General features: G+C 50.0%; 1 protein-coding gene across 1 annotated transcript in view; it reads right to left on the reverse strand.

Moving 5' to 3' along the window:
- Nucleotides 1-20,215, reverse strand: part of LOC114894863 (myosin-16) — a 55,892-nt gene that overhangs the window by 35,247 nt on the left and 430 nt on the right. The window contains exons 2-17 of the mRNA XM_029221966.1: nt 17,965-18,108; nt 15,242-15,398; nt 14,613-14,640; nt 14,179-14,275; nt 13,223-13,315; nt 12,215-12,278; nt 11,746-11,844; nt 10,538-10,641; nt 9,592-9,730; nt 8,451-8,719; nt 6,688-6,858; nt 4,994-5,173; nt 3,140-3,284; nt 2,313-2,371; nt 1,309-1,396; nt 808-925 (exon numbers count right to left, since the gene is read on the reverse strand). Of these exons, the coding sequence (XP_029077799.1) occupies nt 808-925; nt 1,309-1,396; nt 2,313-2,371; nt 3,140-3,284; nt 4,994-5,173; nt 6,688-6,858; nt 8,451-8,719; nt 9,592-9,730; nt 10,538-10,641; nt 11,746-11,844; nt 12,215-12,278; nt 13,223-13,315; nt 14,179-14,275; nt 14,613-14,640; nt 15,242-15,398; nt 17,965-18,108 (1,955 nt within the window). The remainder of the gene's footprint in view (nt 1-807; nt 926-1,308; nt 1,397-2,312; nt 2,372-3,139; nt 3,285-4,993; nt 5,174-6,687; nt 6,859-8,450; nt 8,720-9,591; nt 9,731-10,537; nt 10,642-11,745; nt 11,845-12,214; nt 12,279-13,222; nt 13,316-14,178; nt 14,276-14,612; nt 14,641-15,241; nt 15,399-17,964; nt 18,109-20,215) is intronic.

Consider the following 20,215-nt stretch of genomic DNA (forward strand, 5'->3'; position numbering starts at 1 on the left):
TCTGCGGTCCTATGTTCTAGCAATTAGGGAAGGGGTCGAAGCAAATTAACCTCTCAGGTGGAGGTCTCAGTTTGGGTTCCTCCAGAATCAGACCTTGAGACCAGGATTCAAGTGCAAGTAGTTTATCTGTGAGGTGGCAGAGTTGGGGAGTGGGTCAGGGAGGCCAGCAAAAGGCATGTTATCAAGCCAGTTATCAGAACAGGTAACTGGGGCTTCAGGCTGCTGGGGGACCCTTGTGTGCTGGGAACAGCTCCCCCTGGCTCACAAGCGCCTGTGTGCATCTCTCCCCAACCCTGCATTCAGTGATGTCATATTGGTAGCTTGAAGTCAGCCGTGGTGGGAGTATTTATACCATGGAAATCGGAAGATATTACAAATTAGGGCTTTTTTTTAAAAAAAAAATTTAACTTGGAGGACCCATTGTTAAACATTTACCAACACACAGCTGTCTGAGAGCCAGTATAGAACATGCCTCAGAGTTAGCCCATCATCAGGGTGAGGGAGCTGAAGCATTTATATGCCAAGTGTCCTTAGTCATTGGTCGAGGGCTGCTCCTGGGGAGGCATTAATTCCTGATACTTTCAGCCTGCCAAGTAGCAAAGCAGGCTCTAGCAGCCAGAGAGAGCCCTCGGGCAAAGAAATGCAGGTGCTGGCTATTCAAAGTTGGGCCATTGTGTACTGAAGTAGACAGTGAGATAGTGTCCATCACTGTACCCATAGTGTCTGCTCCAATGGGACTACACTTATCAAGAGTCAACCCCTGGAGACCGAGAACTGTACTCAAGGTATCGGGAAGACACCACTCACCTCTGTTTGAACTCTGGGTACTGCAGCCTGTTTGGGAAGCCCTTCCTGCAAATACGGATGCCTTCCAGGACTCCATTGCAAGCCAGCTGGTGCATGATCAGGTGGGCGTCCACCACACCTGCCAAGAGGGAGGGCGCAGGGTGGGGAGTCACTACCCTAGGGTACCCTAGGCCACTCCTTGCCACTCAAGGAGGCTGAACTGAATATCCAGGTCTTCAACCCTAATCTCCTCCAGTCACTGCCCAGGGTGTCCCAGGTCCCCCACAATTCAGCCAAGGCCCAAAGGCTCTCCTGAGTGTGACTTCTGCCTAGGTGGGCACCACTCTGCTTTACAAAGTAGCTAGAACATGCTATTTGGATGATTCACTGTTGGAGGTTCTTTCAATGCCCCGTTTTACCCCAGTCATTCCTGGTGATTAAAAAGTGGACTTAATTTGGAGTGACCCCCAACTTCACACATCCCGAGGACTTCCAGCTGGGAGACATGTCCCCACGATGTACCTGATTGCTTGAACTCATTGGGGACAATACAGCGGACAAAATGGGGGGAGGTGCTGTGGAGGGTGGCCATCAGCTTGTTCAACTGCTCCTGGGGGTAGAGGGAAAGAAAGAGTGAAGCTCGGTGTTGGTGTTGCAGGACACCCATGCTCAGGAGAGGTATTTGTTTGGAGTTTAATTAATTTAATTACAATTACAATTCAGTGCTTTGGTCACACCAGCCACTTTTCAGGTACTCACTAACCACATGTGGCTAGTGGCTGTCGTACTGGACAGCATATTGGACAGTGGCTGCCATATTGAACAGAAGAGAAGATTTCCATCATCGCAGAAAGTTCTGTCAAATAGTGATGCTCTCAAAGGTCCAGTAACTTGCCCAAAGTGACATGTTTTACAGAAAGAGGGACCCTCTGAGTTCAGTGCTGGCTCATCGTAGAATCTTGCTACTAGAAGGAACTGTAGTGCCTGTGTGGACAAATCCCTCACCATTTTTAACTTCCCTACTAGATGATCCCTCCTCTTGCACTTGGATACGTCCAATGAGGTGGCCCCCTCTGCCTCAGGACAGCTGGATCCTTGGGAAGTATTGAAATCATTCTTTGTGCAACATCTCACCATTGGCTACATTTCTGCCCTTGGAATATGTTGCCAGTAGTGCCCAAACTTTGTGGAAGTTGTGCCCAGCCCAGAAGACCTGCCAGCACAAGATCTTAGGCACTGATATTTCCACTTGTTATGTTGGGCACGTCCCATCATCCTCTGGGTTTCAATCTGAAACAACGCAGTTAGACTGGACCATCTTTAAGGGTTTTTTCTGCCCTATGGTCCTGTGGTTCTGCGCTCTCTTCAGAAGGAAACGGACCCCTGAAATGAAAGAGGCAACCATAGGCATAGAAATGAAATCATTTTGTCCTGAGCCATGAGGTGGCAGCCAGACCACTACACCATTGCAAGGGATGGTTGGGGGCAGTGGTCACAAGGTGGCCTCTGGGGCAGCCCCTACTTACCCTGTAGAAGTTGGAGACGGTCATGAAGGAGGACCCTCGTTTCTGCTTCTTGCTTCCAGCTGAGGAAGAGAGATAAGCATGTTTCACATCAGTACCCAGCACAGGGGCAGGCAGCCCCATTCAGTGCTCTGTGTCAAGGACGTGCATTCTCTGGTTTTGAAAAGACTTGTCTGGGGACTAGATGAGGTGGGACCCCCACACCAGGAAAACGAGATCTACCAGGGAGAGGGTGAACGGGCTGACTGTGGCATAACAGTCACAAGGCGTGCTGTGCTTCCTGGAGGGTCTGTAGCCCTTTGCGATTTAGGGCTGGCCCAAAGCAACACACTGCTGTCATTGCCTGGGGAGGAGGAAGAACCCACACCATCTGGAGGAATTGCATGCTGTTGGTGCACACATCTCTGAGCCCAAGGAGATTTGCAGTTCTTGTCCCTCTAAGTGGCGGCCCTGTTGGGTGTTCCCCTATGGGTCACAGGACCTCTCCTGGGTAGGAGGCAGAACTGAGCTTGACATTTAGCTCAGACAGGAGAGCAGGGAGCAGAAAATAAGCACAGAGCTTTTGGGCATCAACTTTTCCAAAGCAATATCGCTCCACCTAGACGTGGTATGGGCCCAGTGATCAATTTGGTTGATGGAAGAAGCTCCCAGGATGCATCTGTACCTCTTTATTGCAGTAGCATCCATAGCCGATCTCAAGCAACTTGTCATTCGTTCATTCATTCATTCGTTCATTCATTCATTCAACAAGAGTCAAATATGAGAGTTTTTGTTTTCTTTTTTTTCTACTTCGGGCCGCTAAAGGGTATCGGCACAGAGAGACTGGACACACGAGGGGTCAGCCATACTTGGAGCCTCCTCTTCTTTGAAGAGAAGGGCTAGGAGCCCCAGGCTTGATTTCTGGAACAAGCCCACCACTGTTTCATTCAGGGGGTCTTTGTTCTTCTCCAGCCAGCCCGTGATGTTGTAACCCACCTGGAAGGGGGCAAATGCCAGTGGTTACATTTCAGGCCCAGATTCCACCTTTCAGGTCCCACAGCCAGAACCTCGACCTACATCTCTGTCTACTCTGGGTTCCCAGGACCAACCTTCAGCCCCATCTCCTGGGACTTCAGTTCCTGTCCTGATGACTTGCCTGGAGTCCCAGGATGTCCATGAACCCCCATCTCTTGGGCATTTGCAGTTTGCCTGTCTAGGGCACCCTGTCTCTGAGCTTACCCACACACCAGGACTCCCCAGCTACTCTTTGCCAGGTGTGACCTTCTTTTACATGTCTTGCTTTGCTGGCCACACTGAGCCTCCCTGACCCCTGGGTCGTCTTCTACCCAGGTTGGCTGATCTTATTCCTGGCTCAGTGATTGACCTTGACCAATGGCATCCCAAGCAACATGAAGAACTCCCTACAAGGGCATCTGTTCTCTCCTTGCTGAGAAGCACACATCCCCCCGCCATTGCCTGGTGGGAGTTGGGCTCCATCCATCCAAACTGGGGGCTTCCTGTGTCCAAGTAATTGGACATCCACTAATTTCTGGTTCCCATTTTGCCATGTAGCCCCAGCTGGAGAGGCAAAGAGGAAGGTGCCTTTCAGATCCTTCCGTTGAGCACGGAGAGCCTAGGGACACAGATGAGAAGACAAAACCTTTGGGCTTTCCTTCTCCTATGTGGTGTATGACATTCATAACCTCTGGGCCTCATCTTAGAGCCTTCTTGGAAGTGCATAGGCCCCATTTGACTTTGGATGTCCCATTGCTACAAACGCCGAGCCCTTCTTATTTCATCGTGGAGGGTGGGGTGGAACACTGCAATTCGGCCCCAAGCCCGTTTGCTCTGGGTAGCGGCACAGTCCATTTGGCCAGTAGTTGGCATTATCATGGTTGTTGAGATCATAAAAGCCCCGATGCCCAGTCCAACAGCAGCTTTCCTGACAGCTCTGTCCTAAGCCTGCCATTTCCCTGCAGCGAAACCGAGAGAGGCTCAACAAACTCCTTGGTAACAGGAGGCATTGGCATTGATGGCAACACTGATTGTTTCCCCCATCAATTATTCAAATAAACCTGAGTCCTGGCTGCACTTAATTTCCCTCTTCCCCAAGGACTAGGTTTGTCATGAGTGAAAAAGCCACTCTGTAAATGTCACCTTGTTAGTTTGGTGGCCATGTGCTGTCAGAGGGATGAATGAGTCAACTGGGGAATAATTGATGGACTCATGGACTTTTTTTCCTTCTTTTTGCAAGTTTTGTCTGGTTTTTTTTTTTTTGGCCTTGCTGCGTGGCATGTGGGATCTTAGGTCCCCCAACCAGGGATTGAACCCGTGCACCCTGCAGTAGAAGCATGGAGTCCTAACCACTGGACCGCCAGGGAATTCCCTGCAAACATCGCCATTTCTGACCAAGATCGAAGTTCAGCCGTCAAACGAAGGGCCATAGACAATGGCATGGCCCTGGCGGGTCTGAGGGCATGAACTGCTGGGCATCCTTGGCTAGATTGCTTTGGAACTCCCAGAGGGAGAAGTGAGGAGGAAGTACAAGCCAGAGGTCTTTTCGATCAACTGATCACCCTGTTCGATGGTGGCTGCATTAGGGGGAGGGAGGAGGCCTCAGCGAGGGTGTGGCAGGACAGACCTACATTTGTGGGAGCTGGAGGCACCAGGCAGGTGGACACAGAGGGTGCCGAGGAGGTACTCACGGTGCCTGCATAGTGGACAAGCTCGAAGTGGGCCTCAGGCCCCTTGCCCTTGCTCCCCTTCGGCTTGAGGAAGTTGCTGGACTTGCCCAGGTGGTTGTCGTACAGGGCTGCCTTGAATGTGGCGTCGGTGGCCTTGGGGAAGACACACTGTTCCTCCAAGATGGAGAAGATGCCCATGGGCTAGAAGGGAAGAGGAGTGGATGGCATTGGAGGGGGCCAATGGGGTGACTCTGGTGCTGGCCTGGGGCTGGTGGGAGGGGTGCCCCAGACCCCACATGGCCGGCCAGGATGCAGAACTCTGGGCAGTGACCTCTGGGAATGGTCTAGTCTTCCATGGCCTTCGAATGCCACGACCTTTTAGACTTGAAAGAGGCTAGAATTCATCAGGTCCAAGAGAAGGGAAGACTGACGTCTCTGAGGGGGCTACATAGCTCCCCAAATGCTAATCCCACCCAAATAGTGGTGCCAGGCAGGCTTGGCTCTCAGAAAAATGGTGACATCATCAATGACACCTGTTTTCTCTTCTAAAGCAGACTCCTGGAAGAAAGCAACGCTTGATCCCAAAGCTCCAGCATGAGGGCATTTCAGGCTCTGTGACAGCTGGACAGGCAGGTATTTGTAGGTATTGCGGGACAGGCAGTCCACTGCCTGTTCTGGAGACTTTTCCAGGGAGGTAAGCCTGGCCCCTATTGAAGACCCCTGGGTGCCTGGATGATAGCTTCCCTATGACGGGCCTGAGGGTGAACCTCGGAGACAAGGTATGTTCTTTCTTTATTTTTTAACTTTTTACTTTGAAATAATTTCAGGCTTGCAAAAATGGTGCAAAGCATTCCTGTATATCCTTCATCCAACTTCTCCAAATGTTACCATAACCTCTGTACATAATGATGAAAACTACGAAATCAAACTAAGAAATCAAAGTCTGTTCGGACTTTTTCAAATTTTGTCATCTGTCTTGTTAATGTCCTTTTTCTATCCCTTTTCTGCATTTAATCAAACAGTATACATTATTTTTTCTTTTCTTTTAAATTTTTTTAAAAGATTTATTTCATTGAAGTGTAGTTGATTTACAATTTTGTGTTGATTTCTGCTGTCCAGCAAAGTGATTCAGTTATACATATATATATATACACATTCTTTTTCATATTCTTTTCCATTATGGTTTATCACAAGATATTGAAGATAGTTCTCTGTGTTATACAGTAGGACCTTGTTGTTTATCCATTATATATATAATAATTTGCATTTGCTAATCCTATATATTCCTGAATGAGGCCATTTGTTAAAACATTCCCTATGGTGTGATTACAGGGGAGGCTATTAGATGGCCTTGGTTAAAACCCAACTCTGCCACTCATAGGATGGATGACCTTGGATAGGTGACTTCCTTTTTCTGTGCCTCAATGTGAAATGTTTATAATAAATTCTGTGAAATGGTTATAATAAATTCCTCCCCACCATTGGTAGCTTGTGATGATCCAATGAGTGAAGGCATAAAACAGCCGAACTAACAGTGGCCATTGCAGTGACTGTTGTACCCATTTTGCAGAGAGGAAGCTTGAGGTCAGATAAACTGAGGTCATCTGCCATGTTGCTGACTCCCCCGAAACCACAGGCCCCAGTGAAATCCCTTCCTGAGATGTGCCCCAGAGTCCCAACCTTGCTCCAAGCCCCTCCTTTGAGAAGCGTGGTACCTTTTCCAGGAGGTCGATGCAGGCCTGCAGGTCAAGGCCAAAGTCGATGAAGACCCAGTCGATGCCCTCCTTCTTATACTCCTCCTGCTCCAGCACGAACATGTGGTGGTTGAAGAACTGCTGCAACTTCTCGTTGGTGAAATTAATGCACAGCTGTTCGAAGCTGTTGAACTGTGGCAGGAAGACAGAAAGAGGCGCATTAGCCCGGATGCAGACACAGTCTCTCCCCGGGTTGAGAGCTGGTCCACAAGCAGAGCTAAAGCTTGCTGAGGGCCAACCAGTGTCTGGCATTTCCCTGGATGCACCCACCACCCGGTCAGTGCTCCCATCGGCCCTGCAAGAAGCCCTTCTCAGCTACCCTCCCCTGCAAAGGCACAGAGCCCGGGCCACCCGATGCTGTTGCCAGTACCCAAAACTCAGACTCTGGCCCCATGTGGTTAATGAACATCATTTTATTTCTAGAGATGGATCATTTGAGATGCTTTATGGGTTTGACCTCCTGTGTGCCTTTAGACAGTTCTCTCTCTCTCTGGTTTTTCTCATCCTCATCTGGAGGATGAAGCTGTTTGAGGGGTTTATAATCCTTTTTATTTTTTTTAAACCAGAGACTGCTTTCTCTGAATGAAACCCCCTGCTGAAGCCTCATATGAAAAACAGGTCAAAGGAGAGGTGCCATTGTCATCACAGAGCAACCTGCATGGAGCAAGTACGTGTGTCAGACCCTGGCTAAGCTGCATCTGCTCAAAACCCTTACAAGGCAAGAATGATGAGTGTCCTCATCAAAGATGGGGACACAGAGGCACACAGCTTGGAAGTGGAGGAGCTGGGATTCCAGCCCCATTTGTCTATTGCACCTGCCCTGCTGTTGACACAGGTGTCATCCTCACTCCCTGGCCTCACCCTGCTGGCCATCAGCGGCTGCCCAGGAGTCCAGGCGGCGTGGTTTGGAAACTCTCTCTAAGGTTCTTTCCACCTATGGAATTAAATGATTCTACTATAGACAGCAGCCACATTAGCCTTTTAGAGCCTGAGAGAAATTGGGCTAAACTATTTTTTTTTAACCCATCTGTGGCTAGTAGAAATCTTAGAATAATAGGACAGTGGAGCTGAAATGGACCTTAGAGGTCATCTCTTCCAGACTGCTCATTTTAGAGTTGAGACAACTGAGGCTCAGAGAGGGATCACCACTGTCCGAAGGCCACGCAGCTAGTTGGTGGCCAGCCCGAGTCCAGAACTAGGTCTCCCGACTCCTAATCATGCTGCCTCCAATTACAAAGGTAAAATCTTCCTGACCCACGGCACTCGTCTTATGACGAGACCTGAGCCTCATTTCTGTGGGCAAGAGGTGGGAGCCACCAGTAGTGTGCTGATAAATCAGCTCTCCCTCTCAAAAAAAAAGCCTGATTTGTAGTGTTGGCTGATCTCCATGGTGTAAATACACCTCGGACATGTGTCAACAGGATGGCAACTGGTCACAGAGGTCTTGAAAATTCACCAGTCAGTTCTGGTGAGCCAGTACAGGCTGGATCCAGCCAGCACAGCGCTCATTCTATCTGTTACGTTCTCCCCGTTCTTTGTGACTTGGCACCGTACAAATGAAGATGGAACTTTCCGGAGGCCAGAAGCCAGAAGCCAGAGAGCCAGGAGCAGACTGAGATCGGCCGGCCCCAGGTCCAAGGAAACAAGAGAACCTTGGTGAAAAGTCACTTATCAAAGGAGGGTGGCCACCCCAAAGCAGAGACAGAATGCGAGGCCAGACACACCTCAAAGATCTCGAAGCCGGCAATGTCCAGCACCCCGATGAAGAACTGCCTTTGCATCTTGGTGTCCAAGGTCTTGTTGATCCTGACCACCAGCCACTTGAACATCTTGTCATAGATGGCCTTGCCCAGGGCCCCGATGGAGTTCTGGCACTGTTCCATGTTCTGGCCCTTCTGCACAAACTCGTTGCCTACTTTGACCCGGGGCCTGGTGATGCCCTTCTGGAGCTCCCCAGAATTGAGACCCATGAGATGGGCGACTTTGTCGGCCACTGAGTAGGGACGGAGAAGCAGGTGAGTGAAAGAAAGATGGTGCCCTGCCCCAGAGAACCCCAGCACTGTCTATCGTGTTTAGAGAAGGGGTTGGGGGGAGGGGGAGGAGACCCCCATGTTGCCAACAAGATAACAGAGGTCTGAAGCTGTGCCATAGATATACCGTGGAATACTATGCAGCCATAAAAAGAACAAAATTTTGGCATCTGCAGCAACATGGCTGGACTTGGTGATCATTATGGTAGGTACAGTAAGTCAGACAGATAAGGACACGTACTGTATGATATCACTTATATGTGGAATCTAAAAAATACAACAAACTAGTGAATATCACCAAAAAGAAGCAAACTCACAGATATAGAGAACAAACTGGTGGCTACCAGTGGGGAGAGGGAAGCGGGGGAGGGGAAAAATAGGGGTAGGGGAGTAAGAGGTACAAACTATTAGGTATAAAATAAGCTACAAGGGTATATTGTACAACACAGGGAGTATAGCCAATATTTTATAATAACTATAAATGGAGTATAACCTGTCAAAATTGTGAAGCACTATATTGTACACCTGTCACTTATATAATATTATACATCAACTATACATCAATTAAAACAATTTAAGAATGAGGGAAAAAAAAAGAAAACAGAGGTCTGATACGGTTTCCACGCTTGCTCAAGGTGAAGGGGCAAAGCAATATAGAAGCCAAAATTATGTCTCCGACTCTGTCATGCCTTCCCAAGGATCTTGATGTCTGGATATCAAAGGAACATTCTCGGTTTACAGCGTGTCTCTGAAATGTGCAGGAAGCCCTAGAGAGCCCCGAGCCCCTACCCCCGCCGGCTGCTTCCTCCCTGCATGCCCCCCCCCCCACACCTACCCTCCGTGGTGTCCACTTCAGCCTGCTCCTCTCTGGGCTTCTGCTTGAACTTCATGTTGCCAAAGTGCATGATGCCCCCAGTCAGCTTATACACGCCGATCTTCTCCTCGGAGCTGAAGCCCAGCACATCAAAGGCTTCCTGCAAGGCCACAGGGAGAAGAAAGCCAAGAAACTCCTGGCTCCCTGTTCCACAGAGTGGAGGCCACCATGGGGTGGCACCTATGGGCTGCTGCGGCACGCTGTGGACTCTGGAGGTCAGACACACCCTGACCAGAGAGAGAGAGGACTGTTTTCCTCCAAGGAGTCCAGACCAGATGCTCCATGAGATAGTCGTTGTATTTATTTAACCTCTCTGGCCTCAGTTTAGTCTTCTGCAAAATGGGTGGTGGTAGGTGATCATTAGGATAAACCAAAGTGATGTGTAAATGTTTAGTCCTGTGCTTGACACATAATAATAACCAGGAAGTAGTGTTATTCTTCCCATCATTATTACTGTTTAGGCTCCTAGCTAGGTACCAGGAGAAGGGGAAGGCAAAGGTGCATCAGGAATCAATTCGGCTGTCAGGGAGGAGAGAGTACACAATATTCCTAACAGAATTCTCAGGTGCTCCATGTCACAAAGAAGGAGAGAGAGGGTGCCGTGGGAACTGGTGGGACTAGAGGGTCACATCTAGCTGGGCTGGGGAGGAGGAAAAGTCACTTGGAGTAGTTGGCCCCCTTAAGTCCCTATCGCATTCCAGTTCTACTCTGCAAAGAGAAGCTGCTTGCTACGACAGCCTTGGGAAAAATGCCAGCGGCAAACCCCAGAAATCTCCATGGGAGAATCCAGGCTGCTGCCTGGTGGCTCTGAGTGTCCCCCCCGATCCCCGACCCACCCAGTACTGGTGGCAGTGCCTGCAGGGCCCCAAAGTTTCCCTGTCTTTCCCCAGCCAGGCTGAGTACTCACGTCTGTGACCTGCAGCTCCTCCCCGTCGTCCATGTTATCCACCGTGGTGACACCCTGGCTCACCCAGAAGTACTCCTTAGGGTTGGGGACCAGCAGCAGACTCTCTGCCAAGAGCAGGAAAGCAGGTTAGCAGCTTGGTGACACGTGGTTTTCTTCTTCATTTTTAACACATATCTCTACATGCCTCCCATGTGCCAGGCATGGTGATGTCATCATGGGGGTTACAGGGCTGAATACGACGTGGTCCCTGCCCTCTGGGATCACCCAGAGTCAGGAGGGACTTGAACAGGGCATATGAAGAACTTTAGAGTGGCAAGAGGGTCTCTGGAACTTGGTTGTGCCCTTTGTCGCTTGGCCCAGTACCTGGCACCTAGTAGGCAACCAGTAGATATTTTTGGAATAAATGAGTGCGTATCTTTCTCCTTTCTCTGTCCTGTAAAGAGCAGGTCGCACTCAAAGGCAGAAGGTAACAGGACAATTGCAGCAGGCAATAATAATCACTTGCATATAATATGCATGGGATGTTGTCACCTTTACAAAGAAATATGCTCACTTCTATTTTTCTTCAAATACGTGCCCCTCTTGGTCTATGTTTGTTTTTTCACTCTTGGAAGAGACATGGATGCAAGAAATGGGTGGGGGATGATACTCAATGCCTTAGTCTCTGGCTAGGTTAGGAGGTGTGTATGTGGAAGATTGAGTCTTCATCCCTCTCTGGACCTTAGATCCTGAGCAGGTCTGCCATGGACAGTTGAGCAGGTTGTTGCTTGCACAAGGGCATCAAGCTGAGGGGGTGAGTGCAGTGTGCTTGCCAAGCTGTGCACTCAGTGGGCTACGTCCACTCAGAGGGGAGCCTGTTACATGCAGTCGTCCTGGGCTGACATCCCTGCTGCTGTCCGAGCAAGACGTGGGGGGTCTAAAACCCTATATCCCAGGTCCATGTCTCAGCCATGAGTTGCAGGCATCTCAAGGCCCCATCTGTGAAATGGGCCAACAATAGTGTGAAGCCTCATAGTCTGTTGTGAAGATGGATGTGAGTAGAACTTTGAGACACTTCCCTGTAACCTCTTCACATAACTCTAAACTAAAGGGATTCATGTAGAACTGCAGGTATGACACCAAACCTTCCATACATGGGAATTCTTTCGTTATTGAAAACAGAGGAAAAGCGAGTTAAGGGACAGTCAGACAGACATAAAGATCTTTACCGACAAGCTCAGGCTTCTTGTTAGAGAGAATCTGGTAGAAAATGTGGTAGCCCCTCTCAGCTGCTTGCTGTGAGATGACACGAGATTTCTCTAAGAGATCTGGAAAAGAATAAGACATGCCCATGAGTTCAGCCCATTCTCCTGGAGTTCAGGGCTCCATGAAAAGCAGGGCTCCCCTCCCCATAAAGCCCAGTGCCATGGCCAGTCATGGGTCCACTCTTCTTCTGCCCGAGGCCCACGGCCTGGGCTGGGGCTGGCTCCTGATGGGGGGGAACCCGGGGGCAGGGCCGGCCTCCTGGGTGTGGCAGGCTGTGTTCAGAAGGACCCCACATTTGAGTCCCTCTGCTGCTGTTTTGAAATTCTTAACACTTTTTGAACAAGGAGCCCCGCGTTTTCATTGTGTGCTGTACCCCACACATTGTGTAGCTGGTCCCAGCCCCAAGAACCCTCCAAAAGCAGCCTGACTCACAGCTCTCGATGTCAGCTCCGGCCAGCTTGCCTGTAGTTCCGAAGTGGATCCGGATGAACTTTCCCTGAGCAGGGAGGAGAGGGGAGGGTTGTGAGGGAGCTCTAGACCAACCTGCGACCCGGGTTTGGCCGCCCCGCCCCCCGAATTCTAAGGGCACTGCAGGAAGGTAACTGAGCCAGAGGCGGCTGTATGTGGAGTTGTGGGTTTCCCACTCGGATGGGCAGAGAAGGAGGGTGTTGGAGCTAAATCTAGGGTCTGGGGATAGCCTGCGGCTTTGGGACCTTGTGGGGCAGACGAGTGCCCCACAGGAGGGGCTGGGGCCCTTTGGAATTCGGCTTTGAGGCAGGAGTGGTGGGAATTTGACCAGCCACATATAGGGGGTGCTGTACCACGTCTCCTTATGGAGAGACACCACATCCCTCTCCCTGACCTTTGGCAGAACCAAGGACAAACTCTCCTGGAAATAGGACTCTCTGTATCTCCATCACCTTTTGCCCTCACCTCTACTCACCTGCCCCCACCTCCTCCCTGCCCAGCCCTGTTTCCCCAGGCAGTGAGAGGCCCCAGCTGGAGATGGGGGTTCAGCAGGGAAAGGCGGGGCACTACAGAGCTCCTTCTATGACCCCAGCTCCCACCAGACCAGCTTCAGAATCCACCAGTGCCCTGGGGACAGCGCCTCTCCTACATCCTGCCAGCCATGGTCCCCCTGGTCAGGGGCGGGACGTTGTCAGCTTCCAGCCACTGCAAATCTCTGGCTCTCCTGTTTTAATTTCTCAGCCCCTCCATCACTGTGTACCCACATCTCTGCATTCAAGCACCTGGATTTCAATACTGAACTGGACTCTAGTTGATATAGACCCTGACGGATAAAAATCTCTGGGAAGGAGATGCCATGACTTGACTCATCCCATTGGTGAGTTTCAATCAGCCCTGATTTCCTTCTTTGGAATGGGGTGATAATGCCTGTCCTGCCACCCCCAGGGCCACCACTGCCGCTGTCACACTTACGAAACGGGAGGAGTTGTTGTTTCTGGTGGTCTTGGCGTTCCCGAATGCCTCCAGCACAGGGTTTGCCTGGATGATTTGATCCTCTAGGGACCCCTGACCCAGAGAGAAACACAAGGTGGGGTGGCCTGTCGGCTGCTGCGTGGGGACCCAGGGCTTTCACATGACAGTGGTGTGTGTGCCAGGAACCCAGGAGGGGCACAGCCTTGGGGAGGCAGGGAGAGCGGGACTAGAGGGGACCTGGGAGGAGGGCCACCGCCTAAGTAAGGACTATCACCCTGCAGACCCTGACATTGGAGGGCCCCTGCCAGATGAGAGGTTTTGACTCTTAGCTGCTATTTCTTCCTTTTGCTCTTGGTGGAGAGATTCCTATGTGAACCTGAAAACCCTTCCCTGGGCATCCCTGGTCTTCCACCGAAGCCTTCCTTTCCTCTTTGTCAGCTTTTTTTTTTTTTTTTTTTTTTTGCGGTACGCAGGCCTCTCCCGTTGCGGAGCACAGGCTCCGGACGCGCAGGCTCAGCGGCCGTGGCTCACGGGCCCAGCCGCTCCGCGGCATGTGGGATCTTCCCGGACCGGGGCACGAACCCGTGTCCCCTGCATTGGCAGGCAGACTCGTAACCACTGCGCCACCAGGAAAGTCCCTTTTGTCAGCTTTTTACAGCTGCTGCTGGCCCAGCTAGTGCTCCCTGCGCTCTGGGGCTGCCAGGGCCTGCAGAAGCAGCTTAACCAGGAGCTGGCATTCCCCTTTCTACCCCCGCTAAGCACAAGGGGCTCTAGCATTGGCACTTCTGGGGGCAAACGTGGCCTGGGGTATCAGAGTCCATCCAGTGGGTCAGATCTGGGACTGCAGCCACCTTCTCCCTATGGGTCCCCACCCAAGTCGCTTCCCTCTAAGCCTTCGTCTCCTCATCTGTAAAGCGGCCCTAACCCAGAGAGCAGCTGTGCCCAGTCGGCCCTACCTTCCCATCCGAGGACTGTTTGCCAGTTCCTCCGATGTTGGCAAAGTACTGGATGACCTTCTTCGTGTTCTCAGTCTTGCCTGCACCAGATTCTCCGCTGCAGGTGGAAAACGAGAGCAGACGAGTGAAGGACAAAGAGGAGATTGCCCGCAGAGAAGTAACACGATGAAAGGTACGGGCTGGGCATCATCACATCTCACCCATCAGGGACAGACAGGGTAAGGCAGAAGGGGACTTGGGGACATGGAGGCCCCCACCCCCCCACACTCGGTTTAGCGGATGTAGCCTTAGTCGTCCCCGCTAAGCCCACTCGCTCTCTGCCTGCAGATTTCCATACAAAGTCCCGCCAATTAATTCTAAGAAGGCTTACTGACATGTGTAAGACACAAACCTAATTATTTATCTATAGACTGAGAGGCAGGAGGGACACTTACGTGATTAGCATAGACTGATTTTCACGCTCTGTAGGGAGGGAACCGTCAACAGGACAATGTCATTAGAAAACACTTAGAAACTCGACATTTGGCATCACCCTAACCACACCGTCTGCATCTCCCTGCATCCCACCTGGCTTGGAGAATGGCTGCAGTGGCCCACAGACACCGAAGACCTAGGATCCCATGGGGTCTGAGGCTACATGCCTGCCTCTGCAGCCCACATCCTTGCAGAACGGGCCAAAAATTTACCAGCCACTCTGTTTCTATAAGCACCGTACCATGAAGCTGCCTAGTCGTAAGCAACATAAAGAGAAATAGTAATAAAAATCACATTGTACTGTATGGTGAAGATTGCACAGGGAATGGTTAAGGGTTGACTTGAGCTCTGGACATTATTTAGCTTGGCATCCCATGTTTTTGTGATGCTTAAATGAGATGGGGTGTGAGGTAGGGCAGATACTTAGCAAGTGCATTCACCGAGCAATATTTAAAAAAATCTTCAACGGGTGATGAGGGGTCAGGGTTGGGATTGGGTAGCACATGGGTCTAATACACCTGGAGCCCCAATGGCAAAGGGACTTTTCTTGCCCTGCCATGACAGCCCCAGCGGACCCCATTGCACGCACCCATGAGCATGTCGTGGTAGGCGACGTCTGAAATGGAGAAGAGGTGGGGTGGCATCTCCGTACGCTTCTTGCCTCTGTACATGTTGGCCACGCGGGCCCCATAGATGGGCAGCCACCGGTAGGGGTTGACTGTCACGCAGAACAAGCCTGAGTAGGTCTGGCGGGAGAGAAGGAAGATGGTTAGCTGGCCCTCCCTCCTGATGCCCTCTTCCCTCCGTATCCTGGCGCATCACAGAGCATCCTGGCTGGATCATCCTGTCAACCTAGAGAAGTACAGTGATGTTCTCTCTGGGGGCAAAACCTATGTCTGAGTCTTTATTCAGTAAACAAAACCAGCCTTCTCTTTAATATATACCTCTTTCATTTTCTTTTGGCTTAATTATCTGAATCCATAACATAGTCATTTGTATGGATAAATACGCAGCAAAAAGTCCCCCAGCTGCTCAGTGACCGCCCCCTCCGCCCACAGGGAAGCTCTGTGTTGGTTTCTAATACCCCTTTCCACGGTTTTTGATGCACGTATACAAACAAATCCAGAGACACGTTCGTATCCCCTCACCTTGTTTTTAAAACAAGCAATAGTATTCTATGATACTGATTTATTTTTATTTTTTTAATTAAAAAGTTTTTTGAAGTATAGTTAATTTACAATGTTGTGTTAATTTATGCTGTACAGCAAAGTGATTCAGTTATACATATATATATATTCTTTTTCATATTCTTTTCCATTATGGTTTACCACAGGATATTGAATATAGTTCCCTGTGCTATACAGTAGGACCTTGTTGTTTATCCATCCTATGTATATTAATTTGCATCTGCTCATCCCAAACTCCCAATCCTTCCCTCCCCTCCCCCTCTCCCCCTTGGCAACCACAAGTCTGTTCTGTTTGTGAATCTGTTTCTGTTCCATAGGTATGTTCATTTGTGTCGTATTTTAGGTTCCACATATAAGTGATATATGATGCTGTTTTATATCTTGCTTTTTCCACTTACTATATGGGGGAGATTTTCCATGAGAGGTCATGGAGTCCTTACTATGTGGACACAATCCAACTGGTGGACAACTGGGTTTGATCTACTCTTAAGAAGAGACACCACCTTCTCTTTTCACCCCATGGCAATTTTTAAAGGAAATCATCCCAGTTTTTAAAAATCAGAGAAACCAATGAGGTAGTGAAAGAAATTATTTGAGGGCAGGAAATGGCCAAATCCATGGGTCCCAAACTTCTCCTGCTGGACACTCACATTGACCTCTGGTGCCCCCTCTTTTCACGTAAACTTTAAAACTTTCCATTTTGGTCCAAGTGGGGATACCCGCCCCCAGTTTCTCCTCAGCAGAGCTGCAATATATTGCGTTTTTAAAGGGAACCTTATTAAATAGAAAGTGATCCAAAGAAAGGGGAGCAAAGAGAAGAAGAAGAGAACCCACGTAAAGACTTGAGAGGCTGATGCACTGTGTCTCATCCCGGGACCCAGCCACTGAGTCACTCTTTCCCTCCAGCCCTGTCTGCAGGGTGGGGTGGGGCAGATAGTGGACCAGAAGCTAGTTCTGTCCCTGTTTGGGTCAGAACGTAAAGGAGAGGTTTCCCGCCACCCTTGCAGGAGGGACACGAGAAGGCAGCAGTCGGAACCTTGGAGCTGTCCTGCCTGTCCCAGTTTTTCAATCAGTGGTTCAACTGAGGTGTTTGGATTTAAGAGAAGACTCCTGCCCTGGTTCCTCAGGCCACACTCCACAGAGCCTGCAGCCCCTTAGCCCAAAGACATGATGTGGCCACCCACAGGAGCAAGGGCTCAGCTGCACGGGGGCCCTGAGTAAGCACCAGCCCTGAGCTTGGCCATTGAGCCCACACGGACATTCTCAGCCAAAGCTCCAGGCTCAGCCAGGGGCAGATGTGGCTCTTACCAGGCTGAGGTTCAGTGACGCCCCACTAGCCTCCAGGGCTCCAGTGCAGTCCTCCAGCACTGCATGGGGCTATGGTGCTGCTGAGGGTCTGAATCTGGAACTAAAGTAGTATTGAGGAGGACAAGGCGGGGAAGCATGTGGCAGTCCTCTTGGCTGTCACCAAAACGCAGAAGAGGAAATCCCCAGCAGCCTCTAACCTTGAAGTCAGGCTCCAGCTCACCTAGTCCTACCGGATAGCCTCTTTCCTTTTTAGTAAAGACATCTAGAGAGGCAAACACCAAAACTTCCTTATATCCCATTTTAAGTTTAGCCACCAGCACCTTCGGGAAGTCTTAGAATTTCCAGGATGGTCAGGGAGACTGATGGTAACCCGCTTTGCTTATCCTAGCACAGGGCTCAGTGTTCGTTGAATGAATGAATGGTTGGATGGAATTGGCTAGAAGGAAAGGAGAAAGGAGGGATGGAGGAAGGAAGGAAAGGAGAGATGATTGGATGGACGGAGGGTGGATGGACAGACAGGGAAGGACCTCTACTGAGGCCACATGAAGTCACTAGGGGGAAAATGATGTTTTGATTGGAGAGTTTGCAGGGGTGGGGTCAGGAGGAAGACTTCTGGATGACAGCCTCAGCAAAGGGTGTGTCAGCTGCCCATGGGGATCGTACCATCACTGAGATGCCAAAGCCTTGGGGTGGAAATTCTAACACGTCAAAAGCGTGGTCCCTCTGCCCTTGTCCCAGACATATGTGTATGGGTTGCTGGGGAGGGCAGAAGATCTGCAGCCTCCCCTTCCTCCCCACGCCCAGCCCTGGCACTCACATAGATCCTCATGCTGATGTAGCGTTGACGTAGGTTGTCCAGGACGCTGGCCTCGTTCAGGAAGGTCATGTTGGCCATGTCACTGACTTGGTAGAATTTGGGTGGGTTCATCTGCTGGATATCATCCTTCTTCATGGTGAGCGTCTGGGGGGTCAAGACACAGCAGCACATGCATTAAGACATAGTACTGTCACAGCCACAGTGGCATCGGGCACAGGGTACTACCCACTCTCTGGTGTCCTGCAAAAAGCTGGAATCAGTGAGTCCACCTCCTGGTCCAGCTATGTCTCATTGACTTGGGATGGGGAAGAACTTCCAAGGCCATATGAGCCCTAACTGCCTCCCCTCTGAAGTAGGGATGACAGTGGCTTCCTTGGCTGGTTGCTGGGAGGACTATATGAACTTAAGTGGCATCAAGTAAAAAGACCTTGAAGTTCCTCCCCTACATTCAGAGCACCTCCAACCTGTGTTTCTCTTCCAGCCAAGTCCATTCTGGTAGCTGATCAGAACTTGCTCACTGATCCCAGGGACCCTTTGCAGAGATATGACTCTTGGCTCTCTGCCTTGAGAATTAGTAGTGGTTTCTAAATAGCAATGAACTTTCCCATTAAAAATAAAAAGACATTCCCCTGCTCCCACCAAACCACCTTGAAGTATAAAATTGAAAGCAAGCAAGCAAGCAAACAAGACCAAAAAAAAAGACAACAATGATGAGCAGTAGATGTTTTAAGGTGAAAATAATATAGCATTAAGAGTCTGGAGCTCCTGTGCACAAGCAGGCAAATCCCATCCCCGCTCTGCACCCCAATTTTTCCTCTGTAAATGAAAACTCATGCCAGCTCTTAAATGGCAGTGTCTGGGTCCGAAGCTCAAGACATGTGATCCAGAAAACAAATATCTTTCAGCTGCCTGAAGCCTGAGATGTGAGACTTAAACACTACTGGGATTTCTGGGACTTTTAATAATTTATGAGTCCAACAGGCAGATAATTTGAAATCTTGACAGTTCTGGAAAATCCACCCAGTAATGGTCACCACACCCCTAGTAAGTCAGGCTAGGTTTCATTCAGAGTCCATTTCTGGTAGTTGCTGATCTCTGGTCCTCGCCACAGGCAAACTCTTCTCTTACAGCCCCAGCAGAGAAATGGAAGCCTGTGCCTTTATTGCAGGAGCCACACGAGCTGGTCTTTTCTGTCCCAAACCCGGCTGGATGGCCTGTCTACCGCAGGTGCTCACAGAAGTTGTGTTGTCCTTAAATTGCACCCAAACTGGGGCCTCTGGGGCTCCACTCTCATCATCCATCATTCCTGGCAACACTGCAGTGCCCTGCCTTTCTGAAAAGGATGTTTCTCCTGAGAGTTAAGCTTGACTTTCATGTTCAAACCCACTTTACCACAGCTATAGCCTCATCTTTCTGTGGCCACTCCCCTCAAAGGGAGGGGAGGCACACAGTAAAGCTTAGACGTTGCAAGTTCTGATCATGGAATGTCTCTGTTCTTTTATTTGTGAAATTAACCAAGGATTGACTTCACACTCCCCGGATGCAGCCCAACCATGGAAGATAAGGTGGTGCAGTAGAGGGGTCATGGGCACTGACATGGGCAAGCTTTGAATCTGAGTTCATCACTTTCTGTCTTTGTGACTGTAGGCAAATTACCTAAAATCTCTTTGATCCTCTGCAAAATAGGGTCCATACATCCTACTATATCAAGTTATTGAAAGCGTTAAGCAAAAGGTCTAGCGCCTCCCCAGGAGTCTGCCCTAGGGGAGGGGTTTCATGAACCAAAATTTCTATCCACTCTCTCAAGTCACACCTTGTAGCTGAACACTGTGGACCAGCAGAGAGTGGTGTGCTAGTAAACCAGCTGCATGGGAAAAAAAAGAAAAAATCCCTGATTTGTACCATTTGTCAATTCCACCATGGCTGACATCAGGCCGCCAAAGGTTTAACAACCAGTTGCAAAGCCCCCGAATGTTTAGTGTTAGATCCTTACAAGCCAGGGCAAGCCAGCCCCAGCACACCACCTCAATACAGCAAAGGGCTTGGTGCCACCATCTGTAGCTCATGACGCTGGAGAGCTCACTCAGGTTGGCCAGGGTGTCCCGGGGCCCTGTCTCGCATTCCTCATGCCATCACGGGCACATAGCGCCACTCCTGATGGGTGGGATGTTCCTTCTCATTCTTAGAAAATAGATTCCCCATGAAAGGGGAATTAAAGATAAGATAATTTGGGGCTTTAAAGATAAGTAAC

This window comes from Monodon monoceros, unplaced genomic scaffold (assembly GCF_005190385.1).
Source record: "Monodon monoceros isolate NGI ecotype Baffin Bay Population unplaced genomic scaffold, NGI_Narwhal_1 Super_Scaffold_13, whole genome shotgun sequence".
Lineage (NCBI taxonomy): Eukaryota > Metazoa > Chordata > Mammalia > Artiodactyla > Monodontidae > Monodon > Monodon monoceros.